Source organism: Eurosta solidaginis, chromosome X, assembly GCF_040869045.1.
Source record: "Eurosta solidaginis isolate ZX-2024a chromosome X, ASM4086904v1, whole genome shotgun sequence".
In the NCBI taxonomy this organism is placed as follows: Eukaryota; Metazoa; Arthropoda; class Insecta; order Diptera; family Tephritidae; genus Eurosta; species Eurosta solidaginis.
The window spans coordinates 109,138,205-109,162,615 of NC_090324.1; the positions used below are offsets into that span (position 1 = coordinate 109,138,205).

The window sequence follows — 24,411 nt, forward strand, 5'->3', positions numbered from 1 at the left end:
GATCTTGCGTTTAGTTGACGGTAGTCTACGCAGAGTCTCCATTTGCCATTCTTCTTCTTTGCCAAAACTATGGGTGCGCTGTGCGGGCTATTCGATGGTTCGATGCAACCTTTTTCGATCAGCTCGTCGACTTCCTTGTTGATAATTTCTTGCATTTTCGGATTCTTCGGATAGTACCTTTGCTTAATTGGACGGTCGTCTCTCATAACTATTTTGTGTGTGGCCACGTTGGATACTCCTGACATGTTTGCGAACACCTGTAATTCTTGGTTCAGAAATTTACTCACCGCATCTTCTGTCTTGCTAGTTGCTATTGCCGCCATTGGGTCGTGTTCCCTGAAATCTTCGCTATTCGTTTCGACCATAGTTGTACATGTCACTACCTCTTGCTTCCGTTCGTCTACTCTCAACGTTATTTCTTGACCACCACATCTCATCTCAAAGTTTACCTTCGCCAGATAGTCCGTGCCAATTACCACCTCATCACCCAGTCCCGGTAGGATTAGCATCTCGTTCCTCTGTACTTTATCACCCATTCTTAATTCCGCATCTACCGCTTCTTTGACTATTATTGCTCTGCCATCGCCCATTCTTACTCGTGTCTTTACTTCCTTGAATTTGCCAGTTTTTAATCTTCTCGCCATTGCATCACTTATAAAGCTCCTCGTCGCTCCCGTGTCAATCGCTGCTACTGCTTCTTCTCCGTTCACATACGCTGTTACCAATATGCGGCCGTTTGTGTATTTGAACATGCTTAACTTCTCCGAGGTTGCACTTCCGAAGACCCCATCCCTCGGTTCCAATGTGGTCTCTGGTCGTTTCCCTGTGGCTTCCTACAACAATCGCGAGTGAGCACGCCTATCTTACCACAAATCCAGCAAAATTCTCTTCTTATGCCTCGGCACCCGTATGAGAAGTGACCACCTCTTCCGCATCGTCTGCAGGCCGTTCTTGTATCTACATATTCTTGTTGTGGCTCTGACCTCTGCTGTTGTTGGATCTCTGCTCGCTCTACCTGTCTTTGTTCTGCCTGGAGACACTGGTACTGACCTTCTTGCCGCCGTGGTATGAATGGCCTTGTGGTTGGTCGCATTGGTTCCCTGTCAGGAATAATATTTTCATAGTCTTGAGCTAAACTTACCAGCTCCTCAAGATTGTTGACCTCTCTTCGCTTTATGTATAGTTGGTACTCTCTGCGCGAATTTCTGTAGATGCGGGTTAATTTCTGCTCCTCGGTGTAGCCCGCGTGACGCATGATTCCTTGTAGTGCCAAGACATAATCTTTAAATAGCTCACCTTGTCGTTGTACGCGCATACGAATTTCATCTTCCAATTGCTCTAAGTATCGGGAGCTTAGGAAGAACTTCAGGAAGTCCTTCTTGAAGGCGTCCCACTCCTGCCAATGCCGGTTGTTATTCCTGTACCATACCAATGCTTTGTCCTTCAATAACTCCGGCAGCGCTTTTGGAATTGTGTTGCGGTTGATTTCATACCCATCTGCTAGCTCCTCCACTCTTTCGATGAATCCTAGGGGATCTTTGCCTCCGTCGTACTTTAATCCCCACTTCCTTACTCTGTCCATGGTCGTTGCATATGTGCCAGGCTGTTGAATATAATTTGTCGTTGCGTACATACCAGGCTGCTGAATAAAATGTACCGGCGGTTGTCCGTCCTCCAATTGATTGGGTGCACTATTTGCCTGTTTATCATTTCTTGGTGAATTTAGTTCGTTGCTTGTCTTTGACGCTTGTGGATTTGTTAGCCGCGCATGCCGAATTGCCAACTGTGTGAATCGATCCCGTAAATTCTCGTTATCCTTCTCCTCTTGGATGAATGCCGCCAATCGTTTTCTTAGCTCGTCAACCGTTCCGCCATCCTCTAGCCCAAATTCCGTGCTGTAGGCTACCAGATCCTCTCGAGTGAGATAGTATACCCACGATACCTTTACCATTGTTATGCTTTATATCCTCGTCGTATTAACCCAGAAGTGTGTGGATCTTGTTTCCCTCTTCGTTTCTGATGCTCTGAAAGTATATCTTAAAATTTGATTTGTTTAACCTGCTCGGGCGCCAAAATGTGACGGACTTTTCCTTGACTTGCCGGGGTTGATCTCAGTCCGTCCAGGGTTCCTGGAAGTAGAAATTCCTAACGGTCCTTCTGAAAGAATAACTCTGTTTTGTTCGATACAAAACGTTATAAAAAATTATTTATTTGATAAAATTCTACTTTTCTACTCCTAGGCTGATTTCCTTGCTCTATAAGAGGTGACGGAGGTGATAAAGCCCTCGGCCAACCTCTGCGGTCGAATGGAGTGATAAAGCCTCCAGACGAGTATACTCTAAGTACAAATGAAGTGAAAAAGCCTTCAGGTGTACTCTTGGTCGGTAGTGATAAAGCCTACCGACTCGTATGCCTGTCTCCTAATCTCTCAATTTCAATGCGAATTCGCCGCCCTTATATACTAATTTTTGCACGCAGGCAAACGGTTATTTTATAATAACAACTTTCAACTAATAGTATTAACAATATAAAACAACTGTTGTTCCGGTAAATATTTCCTTCCCATGAATTTCCATGCACCATAATGCTCCTTATTGAATACAATGCCTTTGTACTTGCTCATACCGTGCTTTCCAGGCTTTGGTTTATATATTGTGTGTTTGTATATTTGTTTGTGGTCACCTGATTCTAATACTGTGTTTTTGCTTTGCCCAATGCTTCTGCCTTCTGTTGTATGGCGTGCGTTGGTGTGTTGTATGCTAGTGCGTAAATATGTATAACGAAATTTCAATTAGTAGCGGCGCTTATTTTGACGACTTGCTGCTGATCTCCGTTCACTTAGGTTATTATGTATGTTGTATTTGTAACTGGGTACATTGGATTTTGAGTGTGCAAAGGGTTGATCGACCGCTGCATTTTTATGTTTTGTGCGTATCTACTTTCCAAATATTTAATGCATGTTAGGGTGATCCTATATTCAAAGTTTATGTTTGCGAAAAATGTAAATATTTGGCTTGCGTGCAAAAGTGCGCAAGTGTAATTTATTCTTCAATTTAATAATTGTAAATTCAATGTACAACAGAATATATGTATTTAGGGCATAATTCATAAAGGTATACATATGTATATTTCTGGTGCTTCATGCAAAAAATATATAAGTGATAAAAATTCAAGTATAAATTCCAAGTTATTTCCAAATGTATGTTATTTGCAAAAATATATAGATATGTGTATGTTGTGAGGATACAAAGTCCTCGGCTTTGGGGTCCTCACACCGTCCGGCCAATTTGTAGGGAGAATCAAGAGGAGCACGGCGCAAATTGGAAGAAAAGCTTGGCCTTAGATCTCTTCGCAGGTTATCGCACCTTACATTTATTTATTTTTTTATTTTATTTTAAAAGCATTTACGGACAAAAAGAAGATTTTTGCTAATAAAATTAAGAATTTTTTTTCTTCTCGCTCTAACTTTTTCAATGAACGAAATCAATAATCAAAAAGAATTTGACGCAGTATTTTTTCGTTGTAGTTCAATAGAAGAAGAAGAAACAACAGTTAAGTAACAAAGAAAAAAAATTTTATTTAAATAAAATTTTGTAAACATTTTTTAACTAATAGAACTTAGGCAGATCAATGAATATGAAGAAAAAGAGAAAAAAAAATATGAAGCCCAAAGTGGCATAGAAAATGAAATAAAAATAAAAATAGCAGAGAAATAAATTTGCAAATTCCAATAATCTGTAAAGTTTGTTAAGTAAGAAAAAATAAATTATGATATTTTGAAAAAAAAAATATTTTTAAACAGAAAAATTTTTTACAAACAAGAAAGTTGTAAAATAAAATTTTACGAACAAAATCAATAATTTTATTTGGCCTAAATTAGTCCTTTTTCATATTCTTAGTCCTTTTTTTTTAAACAAAAACCTTATTATCTTACTATTAAAAACCCATTTCCAAACAATAACCCTCAAAATGCTTCAATTAACAGGATATTTTCTTGAGACAAGCTTTATCAGCACTGTCTAAGTTCGATAGCAAACCAAAAATTTGAGTAAACTTTTCGGATGCTCATGACATCTTTGCAAAGGTTTTGATCGGCAATCTTTTAAAAATGCATGTACTTAATATTCTTCTAATCACATACTCATTATAAAAATAACGAATTTGATATTTATATCACAATTAATGCTTCAAAGAGTACATAGCTGAATGTCAGTAGAAGCATGCAACACACCAAAAGATACCACAAGAGAAAATAATAACAGTAGAAATGTAGAAAAAGTCACAAAAGAACACCATATATTATATAAAGCGCATAATAAATAAATAAATTGGCACTTAGACATGTCGCACTTGTTTTCATCCAAAATGATAGAAAATTTGTAGCACAATAAGCACAAGCAACCAGATTGTTGAGGAAAAGATTGACTTAGGACAATACTTGACCAGGCTGAAAAATGCCGGCAATCTAGGACTTGTAAAATAAAAACACAGTTACCCTTAGGGAAAAATTGATTGTAAATGAATGATAATACTCGAGTAGGCAAATTTGCTCAACCTCGCTTCTGTGCGGACGTGTTCGCGATTTGCTGTTGTTACTTGTGTAAACTCAAAAAGCAAGCAAACGAGAAAAATATTAAAAATAAAAATAAAAAAAATAAGGAAAAAAAATTATAAAAATAAACGAAATAAGCAATGAAACAATAGATAAAAAGTGAGATTATGGAAGTTTAGAACACAACAACAATCGCGTGTGATGAATGTAAGCAACCCTTGCCGACCGATGGAGAATACGCCACCTGCACCACTTGTAAAAACGCATATCATTTCTCCAGTTGCACTACAATATCTAGCAACACACATGTTGGGATGAACGCTGAGTGCCGTCGCGCCTGGAGATGCCACAGGTGCAGGCAATCTGCCAAGTCAGAAACGAAGCAAGTTCCTCAAAAAAGTAAGGGAACAGCATCATCATCATTACCGCCTACTCCTAGTCTTAAGAAGGATAAGGCCGGACAAGGTACAAGCAGCGACGTTCACGTCCATACTGTGCAATCTGATGTTAGCGAACTCAAAGCTGACAGTAAGGAAATAATGCGTCTTATATCAGATCTATCTGCTAAATTTGAAAAATCGCAGGAAGACTTAAGACAGGAATTTTTTAAAACTACACTCCAGTATGAAAACACCATAACAGAGTTGAAGAGCCAGGTCGCTGACCTTCGTGAAAAGTGCGATAAACAAACTTTAATAATATCTAGATTAGAGCATAATGAGAGTGCACAGCAACAGCAATCACTTATACGTAACGTCGTTATAAGAAATATTGATAAGAGAGACAACGAAAATTTTAGCGCAATTGTAGAGCGGATAGCAGCGATTGCCGATGTAAACATTGCGGAGAGTGATATAGACGACGTCTACAGGGAAAATAGGAAGCAGGGTAATATAGTTGTTAAGTTTTGCCGTACAACAAAGAAAAGTGAATTCATAAAGAAAACGAAGGGTAAAAAGCTGAGTGCAGGTGCTGTACTAGGCAATGGCAATGGAGCTGGTAAATATGTGCATGTGAATGATCAACTCACTGCATACAATCGTTACCTATTGTGGGCCGCCAAAAATAAGGCAAAGGCGTGCGGCTGGAAATTCGTTTGGGTTAAGGAGGGCAAGGTGTTATATATATTTATTCCGAATCAGACATCGATCTCATAAATTAATATTAAGTACTTACACCTAACATTCAAGTTTTTTACGCCCATTTCTCACTTCTCGTTATATATCGAAACTTTTTACTTTCCATACTTTTCTCTATTAATGAACACTATAACCTATAACAAATATACAAGCTTTAGGGACATCAATGCTATAAATATAAAAAACTTTACCATAAACTGCGTCTTCCTAAATATACGTTCGCTAAAAACAAATTTTAACAGCTTTATAACAGAAATAGATCCAATCATAAATAATATTGATATAATAATCTTAGTTGAAACCAATATAGTAGAAGGAGAACAAAATCTATTTTCTATCGCTGGCTTTGTCACAGAGAAAGAAGTAAAGGAGGTGGTGTAGTTGTATTTATTACAGATCGCCTGTCCTATAAATATGCCCCTTCGAAAACTATTTCTTACGAAACCATAGTAATTGATATCATACCTAACAACAACACTGAACTCAAATGCAAACTATACGCCATATACCGACCCCCGCTCAATAGCACCCATGAGTTTGTCAGAGAGCTAGGGAGCACACTGAAGAATGCGGATGATGAAGAATGCGCAATAGTTATTTGTGACATAAACATCAATATATTTGATACCAACAATAGGCAAGCTATGCTTTACCTAGACATGTTATCTTCGTATGGATTTGAAAATATTAAAGATTATACGAGAGTAGATGTGAAGAGAAAAAGCGCCACATGCATTGACCACATTTTTATCAAAAGCAAAGATGCAAAATTACACTCAGCAATAATAGAGACCAATATTTCTGACCATTACTCCCTTTTACTTGGTGTCTTTTTTGGTGAACGCGATAGAGTTAGTAAGAGCACAAATAGGTTATCTTTATCATTAAGTGACAAAAAAGTCGCTGATCAACTGCGTGAGGTTAATTGGAACGAAGAACTAGAATGTACAAACGTTAGCACTATGTATGAAAAGATACTTTCTACCTTTGGATGTATCTACGAGAATGCTTTGGTTAAACATACAAAGAAACCTCGAAAACCGATTGATTGGCTAACGAGCGAAATTATACATCTGTGTAAGAAGCGGGATAGTCTGTACAATAAATGGAAGTCTAACCCATATGATAGGAACATAGAAATGCAATACAAAAAATTTAGAAATCACGTAAATAAAACAATTAATAAAAGAAAAAACGAATACTATCGAGAAAAATTCGCAGCCTGTAGATATGATATCCGTAAAACATGGCAGGTGATTAATGAATTAATAGGAAGAAAACCCATTAGCACTGACGAAATGTTGTCCAGGAATTTTATAGGTGGGGATTTCAAAAGTATCTGTGATACCTTTATTATAACTTTTGATAACGGAATTAAACAAGCAGTCCACAATTGTGACATAAAGACTTTAATTGCACCAGAATGCAGTATATCGAATTCAATTTATTTAGATGAAGTAAGCGAGGAGGAAGTCCTGAATACCATCCAAAAATTAGATGGCAAAAAAGGACCCGGTATAGACGGTATAAGACCAAAGGACATTAAGAACAACGCAATTTTAATGAGTTAAATCTTAGCTAAATTTGTAAACCTCAGTCTAAGTCAAAGCGAAATCCCTGACGCATTAAAAGTTTCAGTAATAAAGCCTATATATAAATCGGGTATAAAAACCGACCCTGTAAATTATAGGCCAATATCAATACTGCCCGTAATTGAGAAAATATTAGAGGAAGTATTGGTACGAAGATTGAGAAATTTTATTAATAAATATAATATATTTAGCGAAAACCAATATGGATTCCAGAAAGCGAAAAATATTAATCAGCTGTTAGGACATTTTTCTAATAAAGTGAATGAAAGTCTAGGTAAAAACCATCATTGCCTAGCACTATTTATAGATTTTAGCAAAGCATTTGACACCTTATCCCACTCGAATCTTCTCAGTGCATTGCATAATTCAGGGATGCGAGGGGAAACCCTTAGATGGATTGAAAATTATCTTTCAATGCGGAAATACACAGTAAAAATACATAACACTTATAGCGAGAGACTAACAATTGAATGCGAAATTCCCCAAGGTTCAAAGCTGGCCCGCTTTTATACATTCTATACACTAACAGCATGCTTCAACTGCTAAAGAATTGTGAAGTGTTTGCCTATGCTGATGATACAGCTGTATTAGTTCCCCACATAGACCTTAACCAAGCAATAAAAGTCATGCAGAGAAAGCTTAACATAATTACCAAGTGGTCCCATGATAATGGTTTGAGAATAAACGCATTGAAATGAAACTGAATTAATTACTTGCGTACTTCATTTATAGCGTGTTAAAATCTGTTTGCGCTGCTGCTTTTATGCCCTAAGTTGCCTCGTGCTCCTATTTCTCCAAGGGTATATACTTTTCGCCAACAACCTTCTTGAGCAGCTGCTTGTTTATTTCTCCTTTATGCATCCGGTATTCACTTTTGCCTTCAAGTTATATGCGTGTGTATGTGTGACTAATAACTTCTGCTTCTAGGTGATGACTAGATTTGTGTATTTAAAATAATTTCTTCGTTCTTAGCCGCGCTGTTTGCATGTATTTATGTGTGGCTGCTTGTTTTGATGTGAACATGTACATATGTGTGCTTGGTTACTTTGTGTTGTTTTACATTTATTTACTGGTAGCAGAGTGATGTAAATACCTGCTAATATTCGATGTATATGTATATAAGATGCAGCTAGACAGAAGTTAAACAAATTTTTAACGGCGGAAGATTACTAAACGTACAAAAGGAATAACAGCCAAGTTCTGAAAGTCCCATTTGTTAGGAAGGTGCCAAACCTGAAGGTGTTAGGACTTAACGCCATATGAGCTATGCAGCATGAAATATTCTAATTGTGTGAGTGGTGCCTCGTCCCTTTTGTATATTAAAACTATTTTTAGCCAATGATCATTATTTCTAGTTTGTGTTTCTAATTTGGTTTTGATCGCGCGGTCCGTTTAGGCCGCAACCCGATCTATGCCTACATACATACATATATAATTCGAATCCCAACAAGCAAAGTTAATGCAATGTAAGTTTATAAAAAGTATTTTCAAATAAACACTAACTTCAAAAACGTTGATTTTTTGTTTACAAATTGTTTAGAAATAAACGTGAAATAATCGAAACGGTACAATGATCTTAAGCTTATAAATGAAAATTTATAAAAAAGTTCTAAAAGAAAGCTTGTTATAAATGGTTTCCAAAAGCTTTTTATAAACCATCGTTTTTATTTATGTCAATAATTTCAATAATATGAACATACACATAATATATGAATTAATATATATATATATGTATATATATATATATATATATATACTAGACTTTACCCGCGGCCTCCTCCGCAAGGAGGCCCACAACGCCAAAAAACTAAATTTCAATTCCACTCCAACTGATCTATACTATTTGCAGCGATCTCATGATAAGCCCTGTGGTCTAAAAATATACTTTCAAAACATATCTGGTTTAAGGACAAAATCTGACATTGTTAGTTCATTTAGTGCACAAGTGGACTATGACATATTTGTCATCGTGGAGACCTGGTTGCATTCTGGCTTTCATGACAGTGAGTTCTTTGACCCTAATCTTTTCGATGTCTTCCGTAAGGACAGGGATCCTTCTAAAACAGGCGCTTTTAGAGGAGGAGGAGTTCTTATTGCTGTACGCCGTAAATTTCGCGCACACGTCGTCACCCCTATGAATGATAATCCTTTATTGGATCAATTGTGTGTATGTATAAGTACGTCCTCAAAAAGTGACTCATTGTATATTGTGGCATCCTACATTCCACCCAATAGTGAGTTTGAGTTGTATAAAATGCATGCGGATAATATTGTATCTCTTGGGGTTAATAATAATCCGGACGGAAATCTTTGTATTTTTGGTGATTTTAACTTAAGTAGTGTCCGTTGGACTTCCAGTTTTTGTAATTTAGATCTTACTCCATCTAATGTCACGACTTCTTACGAGTCCTACTTTATTGATTCTATTCTCAGTCTAGACTTGAAACAAATAAACAAATTTGTTAATTCTTTGAACAAAATCTTAGATCTCGTATTTGTAAGCGATAATTTTAATTACAGTATATCTAATTGTTTATCTCCTATAACTCCGTGTGACAAACATCATGTTCCCTTAGTTGTAAGCATTGATTACTATAATTATTTGCCTATTTGTGAAGCCAATAATGATAAAATCGTATTTAATTTCTCAAAATGTGACTTTCAAAGTTTAAATAGCTCGTTGCTTGAGATTAATTGGGATTCCCTCTTATCTGACATGTCAACATCTAACTCTTTTCTGAAATTCAAGAAGGCTGCAAATGAGCTTTGTTTGAAGTATGTACCTTTAAAAAAAAAATGACATACAGAGTGCCTTGGTACACGAAAGGTTTAAAAAAGCTAAAAAATCTTAGAAATAAATATTATAAAAAATTTCTGAAATCTAAATGCCAGAATTTTTTTGTTATGTATCAGCGGTACTCAAAAGAATTCACAAGGGTAGATAAACATCTTCGAAAAAATTACACTCGTTCTGCTGAGTCCAGCATTAAATATAATCCTAAATTCTTTTGGACTTATATCAAATCCAAGAGATCGTGTTCAAACATCCCTAAATCGGTTTTCTTAGATGATAATTTCGCGGAGGTTCCTAAAGATTTGGTTGACCTCTTCGCTGATTTTTTTATGTCCAACTTCGTATCGGATGATTCCGATGCTTTACCAAGCTTTTCTTCTGACGAAAACACGTGCCTCAACTTCGGTTCCCTCACACTTTCTTCTGAAGATATCTCCAGCGGGCTATCGTTGCTAAAGCCTTCTTCGGAAACTGATGTCGATGGTCTGTCTGCGGTCCTCTTTAAATGTTGTCCAGCTTTTGTTGAGCCTTCGAAAATCTTGTTTAACAAGTCGCTGGCGTCTGGTAGCTTCATTGATGACTGGAAAGTCACTTACATAACTCCCATTCTAAAAAGTGGTAAGAAAAATAATGTTAGAAATTATCGGCCCATATCAAAACTTTCAACCATATCTAAACTTTTGGAGTGCGTAGTGAAAGAGAAGATTTATTTTGCTACAAAGTCCATTATATCTCATAACCAACATAGCTTTGTTCCCGGAAGGTCTACAGTTTCGAACTTAGCGGCTTTTAGTGACTACTGCATAACAGCGTTTTCTGATGGTCATCAAGTAGATTGTATATACACAGACTTTTCAAAAGCTTTCGATAAAGTCTCGCATAAAATTCTAGTTAAAAAACTGGCTTGTTTAGGTTTTCATTCCTACTTCTTGGAATGGATCAAATCCTATTTATCGAATAGACGCTGTGTTGTTACTATTGACGGCATGTGTTCCGAATCTTTCGTGGCCACTTCAGGCGTACCCCAAGGAAGCGTTCTTGGATCTCTACTGTTTGTCTTATTTATTAATGACATTGGAAGTTGTTTTTCATTCGCCAAGTGTTTGCTTTATGCAGACGATCTTAAGTTATTTGCTGTAGTCAAAGACTCTCTCGATGAAGCAAGGCTACAGCAGGATGTTAATGCTCTTTATCTATGGTGTAGTAAATCACATTTATCTTTAAATATAAAGGAGTGTTTCAAAATGACTTTTGCGAAAATTTTTAATGTACGTAGTACGTCTTACAGCATTTCAAATGTTACTCTGCTAAATGTTAATGAAGTTAAAGACTTAGGAGTTATATTTGACACAAAACTCTCTTTCAATAGCCACATTAATTTCATTATCGCGAAAGCTTACTCAGTTCTGGGGTTTGTACGTCGTAACAGCACTAATTTCTCAGACCCATATACCTTGAAACTTTTATTTACAAGCTTTGTGCGCTCGCATCTTGAGTATGCTGTCTTCGTGTGGAGGCCCTATAATCAACTTCCGATCCAAAGGATTGAGCGTGTACAAAAGGTTTTCCTTAAATTTGCCCTACGGTTTCTGAATTTTGAAAACCCGGTTCCGGCCTACACAGCTCGTCTGCAACTGATAAACTTGCAATCTCTGGAAAGCCGTAGATCTATCTTGTCTTTAACGTTTACGTTTAACATGATTCAAGGTATCGTTGATTGCCCATATCTCTTGCATAAAATATGTTTCAATGTCCCTAGACGTAATCTTCGTGTATCTTATCCATTTTATCTACCCAAAGTAAAAACGACATTTGCTGGAAATGCACCTTTGGTGCGCTCTTTGAGAGAATTTAATACTTTGTCAGAAACTACTGTCATTGATTTTACAATGACAAAACAGGCTTTCTTAAATCTTCTGTACACTATTCTGTAATGTAAATTTTTCTAAGTTGTAAATTTATCTAATTCATTATGTAGTCTGTAAGAAACATTGTATTTCAAAGATTACTATATTAAATAAAAAAAAAAAAAAAAAAAAATAAAATATATGGGCTGTTCACGTTAACTTGCTTATCAAGTTATTTCTTTAAAAAAAATGTCTGTCTAATATATTTTATTTTTGTAATAGAGTAAAAAAATACTAAATGAGCTGATAACCTGATAGGATCCTTAAATGATCGAAATTATTCAGAAAAAGCCACGAAATGCCCCCGACGGTATCGCGGACGGATCTCGGTAACCATCCAGAAACGCTCCCGGAAAGGTCTCCAAAAGGTCCCAGAATAGGCCCAAAAAAGTCCCGAAATGACAATGACGCTAATCTAGGCCGGCCCAGAAAACCACACAGAAATGATTCCTGAAGGGTACCCAAAACATCCCGAGAAATTTCCGCAATGACGATGAGCCCTAATGGGCTCCCGGATGGATCCCAAGCACCATCCAGAAAATATCCGGGAAAGGTTACTAAATTATCCCAAAAAAACTACGACGTGATCCCGGACGGATGCCAAAAACCATCCAGAAATGATCACGATAGGGTCCCAAAATTACCCCGACGGGATCACGGAAGGGTCCTAAAATGATCCCGAAAGAGTCCCGAAACGACCCTGACGGGATCCCGGACAAATTCCGGAAATCATCCAGAAATGATGCCAGAAGCATCACAAAATGATCCCGAAGTAATCCCGAAAAAGTCCTGAAATTACCCTTACCGGATCCCGGATTGATCCCGAAAATCATCCAGAAATGATGCCGGAAGAGTCCCGTAATGATCCCGAAATAGTCCTGAAAAAGTCCCGAAATGACCTTGAACGGATCCCGGAAGGATCCCAAAAACCATCCAGATATGATCCCCAAAGATTCCCCAAATAATCCCGAAATGACCCTGACGAATGATGCCAGAAGGGTACCCAAGTGATGACGAAATAATCACAAAAATGTTCCGAAATGACCCTGGCGGGATCCCGGATGGATCCTGAAATGATCTCAGAAGGGTCTCCAAATGATCTTGAAATAGTTCAGAAAAAGTCACGAAATGACCCCGACGGGATCCCGGATGGATTTCGAAAACCATTCAGAAATGATCCCGGAAGGGTCCCCAAATGATCCCGAAATAGTCCCGAAAAAGTTCCGATATGACCCTGACGGGATTCCGAACGGCTCCCGAGAACCATCCAGAAATGATGCCGGAAGGATCGCCAAATGATTCCGAAAAACGTCCAGAATTGATCTCTGAAGTGTACGCAAATGATCCCGAAATAGTCCCCAAATGATCCCGGAAGGATCTCCATATTATCACGGAATAGCGCCGAAAGAGTCCCAAAATAACCCCGACGGTATCCCGGACGGATCTCGAAAACTATACAGAAATGATCACGGAAGAGTCCCAAAATGATCCCAAAATAGTCCCGAAAAAACCCCGACGGGATCCCGGGCGGATCCCGAAAACAATCCAGAAATGGTCCCGGAAGAGTCTCGATATGACCCTGACGGGATTATAAATAAGGTGAAGCTAATTATAAAAGCATGTTAATAAGGCAGCAGGCGCGTTCAAGCGAATGAAGAGCTACAAACAAACATACAGGTATAGCTAATAAAAACAATTGAAGGAGGGAGGATGACGAGAGGAGGCGAAGAGCACCACCGATCATTTTTCCAAAATTGTTTACATCTCGATCTGTATGAGTCAGATACCAATAGTTATTGATTTAGGAGAAAATTTATATTAAATTATAACAATTTATAGATTTTGCACCAGTTGGGAGAGGAGGGAGGGTGTGTCACTGCTCACTTTATAAGCTTTCGTCTTATTTTACCCATTGAGTTTGTATATTGGTGAAAAACAGTATACGTAAAGTTATAATGTCTAAAAATTATTAAAAAGGAATTGTTGGAAGGGGTCGTGGGACCCAGTAGCCTATTATCTATCTGTGTCCCAAATTTCATCAAAATCCATGTAGCCGTTCTGGCGTGATTCAGTCACAAAGACGAAAAAAATACAATAATTAAATTATAACTATTCCTAGGGGCGGGGACCGACCCCCGTTTTCAAAAAATATAGCTAGTAGATCCTCCTAGACCATTGGTCAATCAAATTGCATCCAAATCCGTCCAGCGTTCTTGCGTGATTGAGTCACAAAAACAAACGTCTTGGACATCCAAACATCCAAACTTTCTCATATATAATATTACTAGCCTTTACCCACGGCCCCATCCGCAATGAAAAAATAAAAGATATGGGCTATTCACGTTAGCCTGGTTATCAAGTTATCTGTTTAAAAAATTATTTTTGTCTAATGTATTTTATTTTTGTAATAGAGTAAAAAGAAAAGAACTAAATGAGCTGATAACCTGAAAGGCACGCTTACGTGAATAGTACAATACAGTTTTTTCTAAAAAAATATATTTAAAAACATATTTGGTTTCTAAGTTAAATTAATTTATATGACAGGGGTGAAAGAATTACTATTCATAGAACAAAGGAGTGAAACTACAATTAGCTAAAACCAAAGAGAATTTTAATGATGAAAATAGGTGTTGCTTTTTCGAGTCTTTAGTTGGTTAAATATTACAAAAAGTGTAATTATAGTTATAACAGCTCGTTCAGGAATCATTTAAAAATATCAAAATTAAAACGAAAAAGCTGTGTTAGCTATTAAAGATAAAATGTACTGACTTTTAATTACAAATAATTTGCAGCAAATCCATGGCCATAAAAGCTCATAATTTTAAAAGGCATGTGTGCTGAACTACCGGTTTCGAAGAGTCCTTAAAAGATCCCGAAAGATCCCAAAATGACACCAAAACAGTCCCGAAATTATCCCGACGGGATCCCCGACAAAAACCGAAAACTATCCACAAATTATCCATCAGAGTCCCAAATTATCCCGAAATAGTCCCGAAATTATCCGCAGGGGTCCCAAAAACCATCCAGAAATGATATCAGAAGGGTCCTCAAATGATTCCGAAATAATACAGAAATAGTCACGGAATTACCCCTACTGGATCTCGGACGGATCCAAAAACCACCCACAAATGATCCCATAAGGGTCTCCGAATGAAACCGACATAGTCCAGAAAAATTTACGAAACTATACAGAAAAAATGCCGGAAGGGTCCCCAAATGATCTTGAAAGAGTCCCGAAAAAAGTTCTGAAATAACCCTGACGGAGACCCGGACGGATCCCTAAAACCATCGAGAAATCATCCCGATATTATCCTGATGGGTCCCAAAAACCATACAGTAATGATCCCGGAAGGGTCCTCAAACCTCTAAACGGATCCCAAACATATCTACAAATGATCCCGTAAGGGTCTCGGAATAACCCGACATAGTCCACAAAACGAGGGTGGAGCCGTTTAGAAGTCCACGAAAGTGGGGAAGCTTCTGACCGCCATTCACCTGGGAATGGCCAGAGCGATTGTTTTGCATGCGGTTCAAGCAGCTAATTAATGTCGGGTCGCTTGCGGCCAAGTATCCTCTTGGTAGCCGCTAACATCCGTTTTGCTGTGAGCTAATGTGAGAAGGCAACAACCTGCTAGGCCACTCTGACATAATCGGTTTAAGGGCTAGCCGGGGGAGATCTCATCGGCAACGTCTGTACACCTCTAGGTGCGGCTGCAAGCGGGCGTCTGTCTTGGAGCAAGCGGCTCGCTACATAAACGTGCAAGTAATATTTTCACACCCGCTGAGCGGGTTGTGCGCTGGCTTGGGACCCGCCACGTAAAACTATACTCCAATGAAATATAACAACAAGCCTCGGATAAGTACACTCTCTGTTGATGACGATCATGGCAAACGTTTGAAGGAAAATGAATTGAGGGCATGCAATTGGAACGTCCGCTCCCTGAATGGGATTGGTGCAGATGCCCGGCTGGTTGATGTCCTCGTCAAAGCAAAATCTGACATCCCCGCCATCCAAGAAATGCGTTGGACGAAGCAAGCAAGAAAGAAGATCAAAAATTGTGACAGCGCTGCCCCCGTCATGATATAAAAGTCGTGCTTGGCGACTTTAACGCCAGGGTGGGCAAAGAAGGTGTTTTTGGCTCTACAGTCGGATAGTTCAGCCTACACAATGAAACTTCTCTTAACGGACTGAGGCTGATTGACTTTGCCGGTGCTCGATACATGGTCATATCCAGCACGAGGTTCATGCATAAAAAGATACATCAAGCTACATGGCTGTCTCCTGATCGAAATACCCGCAATCAGATCGATCACGTTGTGATAGACGGACGGCAGGCCTCCAGTGTTTTAGATATGCGCACGATCCGAAGACCTAAGATTGACTCGGATCATTATCTCGTTGCAGCCAAAATACGCACCCGCCTCAACGCGGCTAAAACCAAGGAACAAACAACACAAGGAAAGCTAGACGTCGAAACGCTTCAATCGCAACAGACTGCCAATGATTTCCCAACTCGACTCCCACACCTGCTCTCTGAGAGTGTTCCTGAAGGAATACAGGAGCAGTGGGAGCATATCTCCAAAGCTCTTCGTACTGCCGCTGGGAAAAAATTGGTTACCGGCGGCCACGAAAAACAACTGGTACGATGAAGAATGCCGCGTTGCAACCCAAAGAAAAGACGCTGCCTACAGTGCTACGTTAAAAGCGAGACGCCTTTTCAGGAAGAAAAAAGTAAAAGCAGAAAGGCGTGAGTGCGAGGAGCTTGAGCTGCTAGCCACCAGGAATAACGCCCGAAAATTCTACCAAAAAATACGGCGGCAGATGTAAGGTTATAAGACCGAGGACCGAGAACCATCGAGAAATTATCCCGGAAAAGTCCCATAGTGACTCCGAAATAGTTCAGAAAAATTCCCAAAATAATCACGGATCCCGAAAACTATACATAAATGATCACGGAAGAGTCCCAAAATGATCCCCAAAGAGTCCCGAAATAACCCCGACGGGATCTCGGACGGATCCCGAAGACCTTCCTGAAAAGATCCTGGAAGGGTCTTGATATGACCATGACGGGATTACAAATAAGTTGAAGCTAATTATAAAAGCATATTAATAAGGCAGCAGGAGCGTTGAAGCGAATGAAGAGTTACAAAAAAACAAACATACAGGTAATGCTAATATAAGCGTGCTAATAAAAACGATTGAAGGAGGGCGGGTGGCGGGATGAGAAGGAGAGCACCACTGATCGTTTTTCCAAAATTGTTTAAATCTCGATCTGTATGAGCCAGATACCAAAAAGTTATTGATTTAGGAGAAAATTTATATTGAGTTATAACAATTTATAGATTTTGCACCAGATGGTGAGAGGAGGGGTGGGGGGGCATGTGCGGTGTCACTGCTCACAGCCCGTCTTATTTGACCCATTGAGTTTGTAATATTGGTGAAGGTCAGTATACGTAAAGTAATAATGTGTAAAAATTGTTAAAAAGTATTTATTCGAGGGGGTCGTGAGAAAAAAATTTCGCCAGTAGACTATTGTCTCTGTTCCAAATTTCATCAAAATCCATGTAGCCGTTCTGGCGTGATTTAGTCACAAAGACGAAAAAATATAAATTAAATTATAATTGTTCCTAGGGGGCTGGGACCTCCCCCTTTTCAAAAAAAATATAGCTAGTGGATCCTTCTAGATTATTGGCTATATGTGTGCCAAATTTCATCCAAATCCGTCCAGCCGTTCTTGCGTGATTGAGTCACAAAGATAAACGTCTGGACATACAAACATCCAAAATTGCCCATTTATAATATACAAGACTTTACCCGCGGCTCCGTCCGCAAGGAGAAAATAAAATATATGGGCTATTCACGCTAGCCTGCTTATCAAGTTATCTGTTTAAAAATTATTTTTTTCAATTTTTTTTATACTCAGTTGAGCAGAGCTCACAGAGTATATTAAGTTTGATTGGATAACGGTTGGTTGTACATATATAAAGGAATCGAGATAGATATAGACTTCCATATATCAAAATAATCAGGATCGAAAAAAAATTTGATTGAGCCATGTCCGTCCGTCCGTCCGTCCGTCCGTCCGTCCGTTAACACGATAACTTGAGTAAATTTTGAGGTAACTTGATGAAATTTGGTACGTAGGTTCCTGAGCACTCGTCTCAGATCGCTATTTAAAATGAACGATATCGGACTATAACCACGCCCACTTTTTCGATATCGAAAATTTCGTAAAACCGAAAAAGTGCGATAATTCATTACCAAAGACAGATAAAACGACGAAACTTGGTAGATGAGTTGAATTTATGACGCAGAATAGAAAATTAGTAAAATTTTGGACAATGGGCGTGGCACCGCCCACTTTTAAAAGAAGGTAATTTATAATTTTTGCAAGCTGTAATTTGTCAGTCGTTGAAGATATCATGATGAAATTTGGCAGGGACGTTACTCCTATGACTATATGTACGCCTAATAAAAATTAGCAAAATCGGAGAAGGACCACGCCCACTTTTAAAAAAAAAATTTTTTTAATGTAAAATTTTAACAAAAAATTTAATATCTTTACAGTATATAAGTAAATTATGTCAACATTCAACTCCAGTAATGACATGGTGCAACAAAATACAAAAATAAAAGAAAATTTCAAAATGGGCGTGGCTCCGCCCTTTTTCATTTAATTTGTCTAGGATACTTTTAACGCCATAAGTCGAACAAAAATTAACCAATCCTTTTGAAATTTGGTAGGGGCATAGACTTTATGATGTTAACTGTTTTCTGTGAAAACGGGCGAAATCGGTTGATGCCACGACCAGTTTTTATACACAGTCGTCCGTCTGTCCTTCCGCATGGCCGTTAACACGATAACTTGAGTAAATTTTGAGGTAACTTGATGAAATTTGGTATGTAGGTTCCTGAGCACTCATCTCAGATCGCTGTTTAAAATGAACAATATCGGGCTATAACCACGCCCACTTTTTCGATATCGAAAATTTCGTAAAACCGAAAAAGTGCGATAATTCATTACCAAAGACAGATAAAGCGACGAAGCTTTGAAGATGAGTTGAATTTATGACGCAGAATAGAAAATTAGTAAAATTTTGGACAATGGGCGTGGCACCGCCCACTTTTAAAAGAAGATAATTTAAAAAAAAAAAAATGGGATTGGTTTATTGACACGAAAAATAACTTTAGAAAAAACTTTATAAAATGGTTGTGACACCTACCGTCTTAAGTAGAAGAAAATGAAAAAGTTCCGCAGGGCGAAATAAAAAACCCTTAAAATCTTGGCAGGTATTACATATATAAATAAATTAGCGGTATCCAACAGATGATGTTCTGTGTCACCCTGGTCCACATTTTGGTCGCGATCTGGAAAACGCCTTCACATATACAACTACCACCACTCCCTTTTAAAACTCTCATTAATACCTTTAATTTGATACCCATATCGTACAAACACGTTCTAGAGTCACCCTGGTCCACCTTTGTGGCGATATTTCGAAACGGCGTCCACCTATAGAACTAAGGCCCACTCCCTTTTAAAATACTCATTAACACCTTTCTTTTGACCCATATTATACAAACAAATTCTAGGGTCACCCCTGGTCCACCTTTATGGCGATATCTCGAAACGGCGTCCACCTATGAAACTAAGGATTACTCCCTTTTAAAATACTCATTAACACCTTTCTTTTGCTACCCATATTGTACAAACAAATTCTAGGGTCACCCCTGGTCCACCTTTATGGCGGTATCTCGAAACGGCGTCCACCTATGGAACTAAGGATTACTCCCTTTTAAAATACTCATTAACACCTTTCATTTGATACCCATATCGTACAAACGCATTCTAGAGTCAACCCTGATCCACCTTTATGGCTATATCCCTAAATGGCGTCCACCTATAGAACTATGGCCCACTCCCTCATAAAATACTCTTTAACACCTTTCATTTGATACCCATATCGTACAAACGCATTCTAGAGTCACTCTGGTCCACCTTTATGGCGATTTCTCGAAAAGGCGACCACCTATACAACAACCACCACTCCCTTTTAAAACCCTCATTAATACCTTTAATTTGATACCCATATCGTACAAACACATTCTAGAGTCACCCATGGTCCACCTTTATGGCGATATTTCGAAACGGCATCCACCTATAGAACTAAGGCCCACTCCCTTTTAAAATACTCATTAACACCATTCGTTTGATGCCCATATTGTACAAACAAATTCTAGGGTCACCCCTGGTCCACCTTTGTGGCGATATCTCGAAACGTCGTCCACCTATGGAACTAAAGATTACTCCCTTTTAAAATACTCATTAACACCTTTCTTTTGATACCCATATTGTACAAACAAATTCTAGGGTCACCCCTGGTCCACCTTTATGGCGATATCTCGAAACTGCGTCCACCTATGGAACTAAGGATAACTCCCTTTTAAAATTTCATTAACACCTTTCATTTGATACCCATATCGTACAAACGCATTCTAGAGTCACCCCTGGTCCACCTTTATGGCGATATCTCGAAAAGGCGATCACCTATACAACTACCACCTCTCCCTTTTAAAACCCTCATTAATACCTTTAATTTGATACCCATATCGTACAAACAAATTCTAGGGTCACACCTGGTCTACTTTTATGGCGATATCTCGAAACGGTGTCCACCTCTGAAACTAAGCATCACTCCCTTTTCAAATACTCATTAACACCTTTCTTTTGATACCCATATTGTACAAACAAATTCTAGGGTCACCCCTGGTCCACCTTTATGGCGATATCACGAAACGGCGTCCACCTATGGAACTAAGGATTACTCCCTTTTAAAATACCCATTAACATCTTTCGTTTGATACCCATATTTTACAAACGCATTCTAGGGTCACACCTGGTCCACCTTTATGGCGATATCTCGAAACGGCGTCCACCTGTGGAACTAAGCATCACTCCCTTTTAAAATACTCATTAACACCTTTCTTTTGATACCAATATTGTACAAACAAATTCTAGGGTTACACCTGGTCCACCTTTGTGGCGATATCTCGAAACGGCGTCTACCTGTGGAACTAAGGGTTACTCCCTTTTAAAATACTCATTAACACCTTTCATTTGATACCCATATCGTACAAACGCATTCTAGAGTCAACCTGATCCACCTTTATGGCTATATCTCAAAAAGGCGACCACTTATACAACTACCACCACTCTCTTTTAAAACCCTCATTAATACCTTTAATTTGATACCCGTATCGTACAAACAAATTCTAGGGTCACACATGGTCCACCTTTATGGCGATATCTCGAAACGGCGTCCACCTGTGGAACTAAGCATCACTCCCTTTTAAAACACTCATTAACACCTTTCTTTTGATACCTATATTGTACAAACAAATTCTAGGGTCACCCCTGGTCCACCTTTATGGCGGTATCTCGAAACGGTGTCCACCTATGGAGCTAAGGATTACTCCCTTTTAAAATACTCATTAACACCTTTCATTTGATACCCATATCGTACAAACGCATTCTAGATTCAACCTGATCCACCTTTATGGCTATATCCCTAAATGGCGTCCACCTATAGAACTATGGCCCACTCCCTCATAAAATACTCTTTAATGCCTTTCATTTGATACACATGTCATACAAACACATTCCAGGGTTTCCCTCGGTTCATTTTCCTACATGGTTATTTTCCCTTATGTTGTCACCATAGCTCTCAACTGAGTATGTAATGTTCGGTTACACCCGAACTTAACCTTCCTTACTTGTTATTTTTGTAACAGAGTAAAAAAAATAACTAAATGAGCTGATAACCTGAAAGGCGCGCTTACGTGAATAGTACAATAGTTTTTTTCGAAATAAAAAAATACATTTTGTTTTTAAGTTTAATTTATTGATATGACAGGGGTGAAGGAATTACTATTCATAGAACAAAGGAGTGAAACTACAATTAGCTAAAACCAAAGAGAAATTTTTAGATGAAAATAATGTTGCTTTTTCTGATATTAATTGGTCAAAATATTACAAAAAGTGTAATTATAGTTATTATAGTTCGTTACAAGATTCATTTAAAAAAATAAAAAATACATAGACCGAAAAAACTGTGTTAGATATTAAAGATAAAACATACCAAATTGTCTCCTGATCGAAATACCCGCAATCAGATCGATCACGTTGTGATAGACGGACGGCAGGCCTCCAGTGTTTTAGATATGCGCACGATCCGAGGACCTAACATCGACTCGCCCATTATCTCGTTGCAGCCAAAATACGCACCCGACTCAACGCGGCTAAAACCAAGGAACAAAAAAACACAAGGAAAGCTAGACGTCGAAAAGCTTCAATCGCAATAGACTGACAATGATTTTACCACTCGACTCCCACACCTGCTCTCTGAGAGCGCAACTCATCCTGAAGGAATACAGGAGTAATGGGAGCATATCTCCAAAGCTCTTCGTACTGCCGCCGAGGGTAAAATTGGTTACCGGCGGCCACGAAAAAACAACTGGTACGATGAAGTATGCCGCGTTGCAACCCAAAGAAAAGACGCTGCCTACAGGGCTACGTTAAAAGCGAGCGCAACAAGAGGAGTGTGTGAATGCTATCGTGAGTTGAAAAGGGAAGTGAGACGCCTTTTCAGGAAGAAAAAAGCAGAAACAGAAAGGCGTGAGTGCGAGGAGCTTGATATGCTAGCCACCTGGAATAACGCCCGAAAATTTTACCAAAAAATACGGCGGCAGTTGGAAGGTTATAAGACCGGGGCAAACTCCTGTAGGAACGAAAACAGCGACCTTATAACTGATGTCCAGTGAGTGCTTAGATTATGGGGGGGACACTTCTCTGCTCTCCTAAATGGAGGCAGCAATTCACCGCGCAGAGATGAAGAATCCGATCCCGCAATCGATGATGAAGGAATATATGTCCCCCAGCCCGATTATGACGAAGTTAGAATAGCAATAACCAGATTGAAAAACAACAAGGCCGTGGGCGCTGATGAATTGCCTGCGGAGCTATTCAAGTACGGTGGCGAGGAGTTGGTAAGGCGCAAGCAGCAGCTTCTTAGCAAAATATGGGCGGACGAGTGCATGCCCGACGGTTGAAATATAAGTGTTCTTTGCCCAGTCCACAAGAAGGGGGATACTGCAGAATGCACCAACTATCGTGGAATCAGCCTTCTTAATATCGCATATAAGGTCCTTCCAAGTGTATTGTGCGAAAGATTGAAGCCCACCATGAACCGGCTGATTGGACCTTATCAGTGAGGCTTCAGACCTGGTAAATCTACCATCGACCAGATTTTCACAATGCGCCAAATCTTGGAAAAAACCCGCGAAAAGAGAATCGACACACATCGCCTCTTCGTCGACTTTAAAGCCGCCTTCGATAGCACGAAAAGGAGCTGCCTATATGCCGCTATGTCTGAATTTGGTTTCCCTGCAAAACTTATACGGCTGTGCAAAATGACGTTGAGCAACACCATCAGCTCAGTCAGAATTGGGAATGACCTCTCCGAGCCATTCGAAACTAAACGAGGTTTCAGACAGGGTGACCCCCTATCGTGCGATTTCTTTAATTTGATGCTGGAGAAAATTATACTAGCTGCAGAACTTACCCGCACTGGAACAATAGTCTCTAAAAGCGCGCAATTACTGGCATATGCTGATGACAAAGATATCATCGGCCTAAAACCCGCGCTGTTAGTTCTGCTTACTCCAAACTGGAAAAAGAAGCGGTAAAGATGGGTTTGGTGGTGAATGAGGACAAAACGAAGTACATGCTGTCATCGAGCAAAGAGCACATACGCGCCTTGGCAACCACGCCAAGAAAGTGTTTCTGTCGGAACCCGCGCATGGAAGCGGAGGTAGAGGGTGGCCCCCACTCCGTTGGAAGGACCAGGTGGAAAACGATTTAAACTCCTTTGGTGTGACCAATTGGCGCCGGTTGGCGGAGCGAAGGAGCGACTGGCGCGCTTTGTCGAACGGTAATAACCGTTTAGAAGGTTAAGCGCCAATTAAGTAAGTAATCAAGTCCACCAAAAGGCCCGAAATGACCCTGGCGGGATCCCGGACGGATCCCGAAAACTTCCAACAAATGATCCCGGAAGTGTCCCAAAACAATACCGAAATAGTCCCGAAAAAGTCCAGAATCGACCTCGACGGGATCCCGGACGGATCCCTAGAACCCTCGATGAATTATCCCGGAAAAGTTCCATAGTGACCCCGAAATATTTGTGACAGACTTTTCCTTGCGCCGAGGTATGCTCAGTCCGTCCAGGATCCCTGTGGGAATAGAGAAGGGTGCCTATCGTCTCCTTTTAAAGAGAAAGATCCCGTTTGTTGTTAAAAAAAAACGTTATAAACTCTTTATTCCAAAGTATCCAAACTACCCTTAAAGCTATGGCGACGGATGTGGGAAAC

At 39.2% G+C, this 24,411-nt stretch overlaps 2 protein-coding genes across 3 annotated transcripts in view; both read left to right on the top strand.

The window, feature by feature from the left end:
- Nucleotides 1–24,411, top strand: part of Pur-alpha (Purine-rich binding protein-alpha) — a 1,789,254-nt gene that overhangs the window by 153,785 nt on the left and 1,611,058 nt on the right. The window lies entirely within an intron of this gene.
- LOC137235423 (uncharacterized) lies at nucleotides 3,139–8,183 on the top strand. 2 transcript variants are annotated; one of them, XM_067758396.1, is made up of 2 exons: nucleotides 3,139–6,278; nucleotides 6,329–8,183. In XM_067758396.1, the coding sequence occupies exons 1-2, from the start codon at nucleotides 6,259–6,261 to the stop codon at nucleotides 7,260–7,262; spliced, it is 954 nt and encodes a 317-aa protein (XP_067614497.1). In that variant the 5' UTR covers nucleotides 3,139–6,258; the 3' UTR covers nucleotides 7,263–8,183. Both variants share the same exon structure in this region, with proteins under 2 accessions (XP_067614497.1, XP_067614498.1).